This window comes from Daldinia childiae, assembly GCF_008694065.1.
Source record: "Daldinia childiae strain JS-1345 chromosome Unknown Scaffold3, whole genome shotgun sequence".
In the NCBI taxonomy this organism is placed as follows: domain Eukaryota; kingdom Fungi; phylum Ascomycota; class Sordariomycetes; order Xylariales; family Hypoxylaceae; genus Daldinia; species Daldinia childiae.
Genome location: NW_022984644.1, coordinates 4613631 through 4622565, shown reverse-complemented (window position 1 = coordinate 4622565; position 8935 = coordinate 4613631). Strand labels below are relative to the sequence as shown.

The window sequence follows — 8935 nt, the reverse complement described above, 5'->3', positions numbered from 1 at the left end:
AAATTACAAGACAGCTAGGCCGACATCCGACGTTCCATCCCGACCTGTCAATACTGCCGAGACTACTATGTACCTACACAAGGACAACAAACCACTCGATCCACTGGAGCGTACTCCGTTCCTGAATTCTAGAACCCCTCAATACGACATATAGCCGTCACAGATTTGTTGTCACCGCTAATTTTGACAAAGAGAAAAATGAGAGGCTCGGAAAGTTTTGCCATACGAATATCGTACGGGAAAAAGTCTCATTTAGGGATGCTAGCGGCTTCATGATTTAACAGGGGTTACAGCTCCACTTCTTCCGTATGGTTCTTGCGCGAGAAGATATTTAGGTTTGGAAAAAAGGGCGGTTTCGTGTATGAAGGCCTGAATATGTCAAAAAGGCGGAATGGAATTCTTCAGGCCATAAAAAGATCTAGAACGGGTTCATGAGGTGAGGTCAGATGGCTTGACCAGCAGAAAGTCCAGCCCCCTGAACTCTCTGATAGGAAAATTTGCGGCACAGACAAGAACCAACAACTTATCTCACAGGGTCGTCAAGGTATTTATTAGGTTTAGGATTTCTCTTCCTGATATATGTAATATCAAGAAGAAGTTATTAGGCTATTAAAGACGTGCTTGAACTTTCCTAGACTTATGTTTGAAAATAGGTTGGTAGACGAGGAAAGCAGGGATACAATGACCCATCCCAGGTCATGTTTCTGTACTGCCGCTATGATCACGGAGGAATATAATTCAATAGATCAAATGTTGGTACAATAGCTAAGTGTTGCAATGGAAGGGGGGAAATTATTAGTAAAAGATACCTGTTTGCGTATCAGAACCCTCCACTCCACTATATAGGATCGAAATATGAATCTCACATGGGAAGTTAAATATGTGTTAATGGAGGAGCGTTTGTTGTTGAAGATAACTACAGAGTTATCAAGTAGATCTTCAAGGCTAACGAATTAAACCTATATATACACTCCCTCAGGGGTTAATCAAGAATCCCCTTTTACTTCATGAATTACTCCAATTATATTTCTTATAGGGCATCAGAACCGAGATAAATGATCTGATACCATAGGTACGCTGTTGCGATTCTAGTTGTATCCAAGAAGACCTAAGTCTCTAAGACTCAACTTGTATACCACGGTTATTAATACTGTTCTGGCTCGTGTGAAGTATTGAGCAGCCGTGATAATAGCGGGTGGTAGGGCGCATCAAGGCTGGCTGGTATAGTGGTTGTATTGTAAGTGCTGTGTCAAGATTATTACATTAGTGAAAGTATGGTATGAGAATAGTAGTAGCAATTTCAGGACCAAGAGAGTATGTTCTAATTATCTATTAAATGAGTGCATAAATAGGGTAGCATACCTATATAATTAGCCCCGTAAGGCCTGTTGATAGCCTTGCGATCATCCATAATAAATACCCCGTACAAATCGTAACACGCATAAGCTATACTAAAGGAACTATCCATAGACATTTGTCTAAAGCTGTAACAGTATGGCTAGAATATAGCACGAGAATACTTAATTTTAGATATTTTTTATAAAGATCAAATAAATATAATATAATGATGCAATCCGTATAATAATAATGAACTTGTTAATGTCCTGTAGGAGTGCAACTATCTAAGGTAGCGTACACTCAAGCACCCATAATGTGGCAATGGCGTGAAGGATGATTAGAGAGCTGAAGCAAGGCCAGTATACCGCCTGACATACGGAAAACGATACGGTCTATATGCGATAGCAATAGTGCTTTATAAAAAGCTGTTATCTGAACCTTGTATACAAATGCATATATATAGAGAAGATTTAGTAAACGACTACAAGTAGTACTTCTCTGTCATTTGTATGTTTTCAAAAAGTTACGCTCTGATCCTTACTCATCTCTTCAAGCACTTAAATGGGTAGTCTAAATATTACCTTAAAGTATAGCATGATAAATCTTCGTGAGAACATGTATAATATATAAGTGAAGGTTTTTCTAAAGGGATAAACGTTTTAAGTTTGAGTTCATTTTAAAGACATGAGAATTAATTTAAATGATGGTTAAAAACTATCCCCTCAACTTAAAAAATTTAATAGTGAAAAACCCAATATACCTATAAGCTGTAAAAGTGCTGTTCAATTATAGGCGTGAGGGAAGATCAAGTGACGTGGTAAGATTTTACATTAAACCTTACTGTCAGTTACCCCGTGGTGATATAATATAGTAAAGGTGATATCTGGCAAGTAGCTTGATTGAATAACTGAGTTTCTTCTTAAAGGCGGAAGCCTGATTTATACACACGCTCAATAGGATATCACGTGCTGTATCTAACGACAGTCCCTTGACCACTTGTTTTAACACTTGAAATCTAGGCTGAGCACGCTAGTGATGCTATCGACGAATACGAATGGATTACGTATATTTCACTTTATGGGGTGGTGAAGATAATCGCGAGGGTGTACAGATAGATTCGAATATACTGTAGAGCGAAAGAAACCGGAAATAGTCTTATTTCCAGCTTAGTTAAAGTGTAAAGGTAGATCTTCTCTACGTTTAACTAGCCTCTTAACTTAGATAAGTCTTGTCAGTTGAAGTATTAAGAAGTAGTAAATTTTTTATTTTGCCAGGGGCGGGCATTAGAGCGGGAAAAGCGGGTCTTAACTCCTATTTCCTCTTAAACTCCTTGATACCCAGTCGCCGCCTAGTTTGGATAACTGTTATCCTCATCACTTTATAGGTGGATATATACGAACGATTACCTATTCGACGGAAAAAGATGCGAAATTCGCATGTTTGTATAACAAGGTGAACCGGTTAGAGAGCTTTCAGGCCAAAAGTCTGCACTATAAGTCTTTTACATTAAAGTATAGTTATTTAATAAATCCAACTTGGTTAACGAAGAGAAGATACTCGATGAGGAGAACAATTATACAGGTGTTTATTGTAGGTCATAGTTATAAAGCTTAGCTATCTCGTATACATGACGAATTGAGGATATGTTCTCGTGGCATTGGATAAAAACTCACCGAAATGTTGGGGGACTAGAGAAGCATGAGAAAATAAATATTCACCGGTGAATTATTGAGGCTTTGGTACTTTCTAAAAGTTGGTGATATAACCACGGGCTATTCCAGGCTTGCCACATGGAACGTGAGATAGGAAACTACACTGGATGATTTGTTTGAGGGTTGTCTTACTTATAATCAAATTTATTTATTTCCTAATGTCGTCCATGTCGTTATTTTTCCTGATATTTCCTCATTATTCTCCTATAAGTTCTCCTATACTGGATTATTATTCCCCATAAGGCTTAGACTAATAGGTAGACTCGGCCTAAATTCACCCCGCCTTGTATAAAATGCTCCGAACTGATATTGCTTTGTAATATATTCTCCGTTATTAAAGATCATTTCTCAAGGGAAATAGCTAAATAATGCACCGCCTATAAGAAAATATAGTGCTAAAGATGATGAGAGTGATAGGTAGTGGAAGCTAAAATGGGCCCCGCGGGAAAATTGCCGTCATTGCTTCAACTGAAACTGAAACAACGGCAACGAGTCCGTTATCACCGGTACTTGCATCCGCCATGTACGCAAATATCGGTGATGTAGGTATTATTCCACTGTCATAAAATCTCTCCGAGTGAACAATGGGGCAGCAGACTTATATATATTCTTAATCCTTCTTCCAAGTTTATGATTCTCGTTACCGTGTCACTCATCTCCTACTATCTTCTTCCTATCTACTAAGTTCATATTTAAATACAGAACAACTCTTACACAGTAACTATGTCATCTTCTACGACTCCCCAGATCCTACTCACCGGGGCTACTGGGTTTATCGGAGGTACTATCCTAAACCACTTCCTCAACTCGAAGTCTCCGGCCCTTAGCGGCGCCAATATTTCCGTCCTTCTACGAGGTGCGGACCGTGCTGCTAAGCTTACATCCACCTACGGCTCCCGCGTGAAGCCAATCCTATACAAAGACATTGATGACCTCGATGGCACGATCGCTGCTGCTGCGCAGCACGATATCGTAATTAACACCACCCTTGGCTTCCACCCCGCTTCTATCCAGGCGGTGGTCCGCGGCCTTGCTCAGCGCAAGGCGGCGACAGGGCGTGATGTATGGTTGATTCATACATCAGGCACTTCGAACTTCTGCGACACTCCGATTACGAAAAAGTGGTTGGAGCCGGAGGGTCGTGAATTCGACGATGTTAAGGATGATATCTACGGGTACGAGAAGGACCGTGAGGTGAAAGAGGGTCCGTACCACCAACGCACCGCAGAGATAGGCGCCGTAGATCTGGCTTTAGAACTAGGCGTGAAGTCGATAGTTATCAACAGCGGAACTATATATGGTCGCGGAACCGGTCTATTCAATAAGAGAAGCATTCAGGTTGTCCTATTCGTCCGCGCTGTTCTGCAACTCAAGAAGGGTATCATTTTAGGAGACGGCAAGGGCGTGTGGGATCACGTACACGTCGAAGATCTAGCGGACCTCTACTTAATCGTCCTAGAACGCATAATAGCGAAGGGCGGCGAGGGCGTGCCTTCGGGAAAGAAGGGTATCATATTCAGCGGCAACGGCCGACACCAGTGGCTGGACGTGGCGCAGGGGGTAGCTGATGCGGCCTTCGCGGAGGGTCAAATCCCAAGCAACAAGTTGGAGAACCTTACTCTCACGGAGGCAACTAAGTATATGATGGGTGGCGATGTTCCAGAAGAGTTTGTCGAGAAAGCCGTCGTGAGCAACTCACGGACTGTGGCGTCTGTAGCTAAGAGCTTGGGTTGGAAGCCAACGAGGGGAGAGGAAGCGTGGAAGCAGGGGTTCGTTGAGGAGGTTAAGGCTGAGCTGGAAAAGGGTAAATAGAGGCTGATAAAATCAAACAGAACTTAGTATTCTAACAACTGGGTATATAGATCTAAACTAATCGTTTAGTCCTAGCGATGTTAAATAATTTATTTTACTAGACTGAATTCTATTCGCCCTCGCACCGTTAAAAGGCAGTGGTTTAGTAGGTATATATAAGCATCCATATGCCGTTCGTCTAGATTTTATATTTTATATATGTTAGCCAAGAGCAATGCCGTGTAACCAAGCTTCATAATCTCCAAGGGGTTCCTCAGCAATAGTCAATGGATCGTTGGAATCATTAGCGCAATCGATACCAGACCTTCTATTTAGGCGCCATGAATAAGTCTGATCCTCATTCCTTTCGATTGAATACCCCGGAATTGACTGATGTGTACCTCTAAGCGCCTCATCGTGGAGCCGCACACTTGCGTGGACGGTTTCATTTGTTACCCATCCATCCCTACAGCTGCGACCTGGTCGTCGAAGGTATTTACCAAATGGCTTCCACAGATAAGTGAAAGATTCTTGAATTGAATAATGCACCCAGCCATGGCTTTCCGTTCTTATAAGAGAAGATTCGGCGCTGGGGCGAGGAAACTGAGTATCGATTTCATCTTGATTAAAGATGATATCGATATCGCGCAGCTGTTGGAGTATCCAAGCTAGTACAATATCACCAAGGGAAGCTCCCTCAGAGAGTGTGCCAACATCACGATGACTCCCAAGGAAATATACCTGCTTTAGACAAGCACGCCTATGCTCGGGTACATGCATTAGTGTAGGTTGGAATGGACCACGGTATTCGTGGAGAGCGAGCGCATGAAACACTTTATTGATATCTGGAACACAAATTAGAGGTACTTAATTGAAACTGGGAATTGTTATCTCACTTGGCCCGATGTCTGTCTCTAAGAACTCATATTTCTTCATAATTGGTGAGAGAACATTGAATAACCCGAATAAACCCGTGCGTGGAATGCCAAGAGAGCCAACTGTATCAATACAAATTAGGCATTTTATAGTGATCGAACGACCTTAGTGACTTTATTAGCTACACCCCCTATTGCTTCGCATATAATAGAAATGAGACTAACATTTATATCTTCTTACGAGGCGGTCCGCAACCCCTTTTTTGAGGAGACTTCCGGATGTATATTTGTCATATAGAAGACGTATGTCCTCTCTCCTGCATTGAGGCAATCCTAGGCGATTCAAAAAGCCAGCAATACAGCGAGCTATGTAAGCGCCACGGCTGTAGCCGACGATTATAACTTCATGATTGGGGGAATAATTGATGGCCAAGTCGTCAATTGCTTCAAGGATATGTTTCTCAATGCCATAACCCAGGCCACCTATAGTTAATTAATAGATAAAGTTGTTAGCGTTCCATGAGACTAACTAACTACAAAAAGGTAGTTGAGGAGAAATTCATACCGCCTAAATATTTATCAATTATTCCATACCGGGTGCCTGGACCCGAAAAGTATTTAATTTCTTGCTGGGAGTTTGGAACCGATAATATTTCTACAACTTTGCTTAAAGTTGTAGGTTCCCGCTGTGAGTTCCTGTTGGCCCATGTTCCTGTTTATCATTTAGCTACATAGGTCGTTATCTAGGTACCTAGACTTGTACGGTAGGTGAAAATGGAAATAAATCTGACCATCAAAAACGTAGATGCGTTGCATGGGTATAAATAAATCTAATCGGTTAAATACATAAAGCTTGTTAGTCATATATTACATAATAAAGTGTCCCTGGAAAATGGCCAAAATTTCAACTATACTGATACCGTATTAACCACACGTTAAGCTGAAAGTTGGATAGTGGCTATCCACTAAATTCAGGTGGATTACCACTATATTTATAGCGATATCAGCCACTATAGCTTAAATAAGACCGTGTAGTTTTCTTTTTGTTCGCACTTTGTTTGTAAAGCCAGATTTGCGAAACTTTTAGCCCAATTTTCGCAGGAACCACACTTACCGGAGGCTTGCCAGGAAATTGTCTCGAAGGCTTTACCCAAACAGCCGGGTTGCCCTTTGCTGTTTTCTACCCAAATTTAAAAGGGATATCGGTGGAAATAAATGCTTAATTGATTTAACATAAGATAAAAAGAGATTTCATTTTTTCCCTTTTTATTTAAAAATTATAAACATTTAAGATGATCCAAATGTGTGGGCAACACGTGATTGGAAGTCACGTGCTAACACTCATTTATCATGAATAATTAACCTATCTGGCTACATAGGTTCTTGGGGCGATTACAACCTAGGTACTTTTGTAAATATTAACAAGTGACCTTTGGTCACGTGCCATCCAGACATTCAAACATATTAAATATTTGTAAAAAAAAAATTTATTTAATGTTTTTATCATTCATTTGATTAAGCATTTATTGTTTAACAGAAATTTGTAATATTCAATATATGAAAGTATTTTAATGTACCTGTTTATTTTGTCATGTAAACTTTGGCCTACAACCATATATGTAGTATCAAGGTTAACACAAGCTTAACAAACTTAAATAAGGAAGAACTTCCTATTACGTGCAACGCCTTGATATCTTCGAGATTACCGGAAAGTATTTGTGGCGAGGTGAAGAAAATAATATGGGAACGACGAAGTTGTCTTGTGAAGAATCACTGACTGCAGGATACCTTAGGTAAATAACGAACTGGGACAAACCAATACTGAGGAGGTATTTTTCCTCCGTAGTATGGAAGCTTTGGGGACTTTCCTGTATTCTTGTTTTAACAGTGGCTTCATCGCTCATGGGCCGTATTTTTAATATCTATAACGCCATTAAATAATGTAACGATATAATAAATAGGTAGTTGATGGAAAGCCTATGGTACGATATGCTCGCGACGTGATATAAGTTCATATGATTGAATATTTCTACATCATATATATTTGTAACGAATCATGAATACCAATGCGGCTACATAATAAGAGTAAACAAGGCATTTTCTCGTAAATTAGAACTAAGATTAGATCTGAGGCTGGATTATAACCTGGAATTGTTGGTACATAAGGTTCCTAATAACTATACTAATAACGGTTGACCTCATAAGACGAAATTATACATGATGCGCGCAAACGTTAATGTCTTCAACCAAGTCGTCGATCCGGCTAGAAATTGTGCCCCTTTGCCTCTTGCAGCGCTACTCGGACTCTCAGTCGGGCAGGCCACATTCGGATTGGTAGCAAAACCGGCACATGCCTGGGAAGTGATAGCGGCCAAGATACTAGACGCGGCCGAAGCACCTACCTCGGCCCCGCAAGTCCTTGTGGGAGGTGGGGCCGTCGAATTAGACGACGACGCAAGAACGGCGCACGTCTCTCGGCCACCGTATCTGGATGGAAAAGAAGTATCCAAAACCCCCGTCACATTAAAGGTGACGCGTGTGTCAGTGACATTGCCGCAAGTATCATCGTCAGCTGTATTAACGCTGGAGAGGTCGAGCGGTCTCGTGCCGTTCTTAGTAGTAAATTCGACAACATTGTTTCGATAGCTAAAGCTGGTTTTAACGGGATCTATTGTGCCAGGAGACTCAGAGCAGTTCCCCCAAGCCACCGACCATCGTATCCACCAAGAATCCTCGAAGTTGAGCTTATTAGTGGACGTATATACGAAGTAAGGGTCGCTGATGTTAGAAAAATCGACCCATTGTAAATCTTTACTCCCAAAAGAAAATGGACCATCGCTTAGGGGACTTTCTCCTTTATAAATATCCCATTGAAAGTTTAGAACAAGGGGCTCGGCAAGCTGCGGGTTCCGAATCGCGAAGATGATGGGTGTCAGTACGGTAGGTGCAAACGTGCCATTGCGCGGATATATGATATCTACGTCTAGAGTTGCTGGAAATTCAATCGCCCCCACCACGGATATACAGGATAATATCGTGGCGGCGACGCGCCAAGGCATTAAAAAAATAACCATTATGAGGCGAAAAGCCGAATCCAAAGTTTTCCTGGATCCTATTTAGGTATAATAGAATAATAAAGTGAAAAGGAAAACATCGAGGCGCTAATACTAGGGAAAGCCGAGAGACTTTTAAAGGAAGAAGGCGCGGAAAGGTTAGCCG

General features: G+C 41.2%; 2 protein-coding genes across 2 annotated transcripts; one reads left to right on the top strand and one right to left on the bottom strand.

Annotated features, from left to right (window-relative positions):
* Positions 1 to 3773: 3773 nt before the first annotated feature.
* GL218_03982 (uncharacterized protein) lies at positions 3774 to 4862 on the top strand (the record flags this gene model as incomplete). The annotated part of the gene is made up of 1 exon (XM_033580563.1): positions 3774 to 4862. One exon carries the CDS (start codon positions 3774 to 3776, stop codon positions 4860 to 4862), a length of 1089 nt encoding a protein of 362 aa, XP_033436430.1.
* A 3052-nt stretch (positions 4863 to 7914) lies between these two features.
* Positions 7915 to 8790, bottom strand: GL218_03981 (chitinase; the record flags this gene model as incomplete). Its single annotated transcript, XM_033580562.1, has 1 exon — positions 7915 to 8790. The coding sequence occupies one exon, from the start codon at positions 8788 to 8790 to the stop codon at positions 7915 to 7917; it is 876 nt and encodes a 291-aa protein (XP_033436429.1).
* Positions 8791 to 8935: the final 145 nt, after the last annotated feature.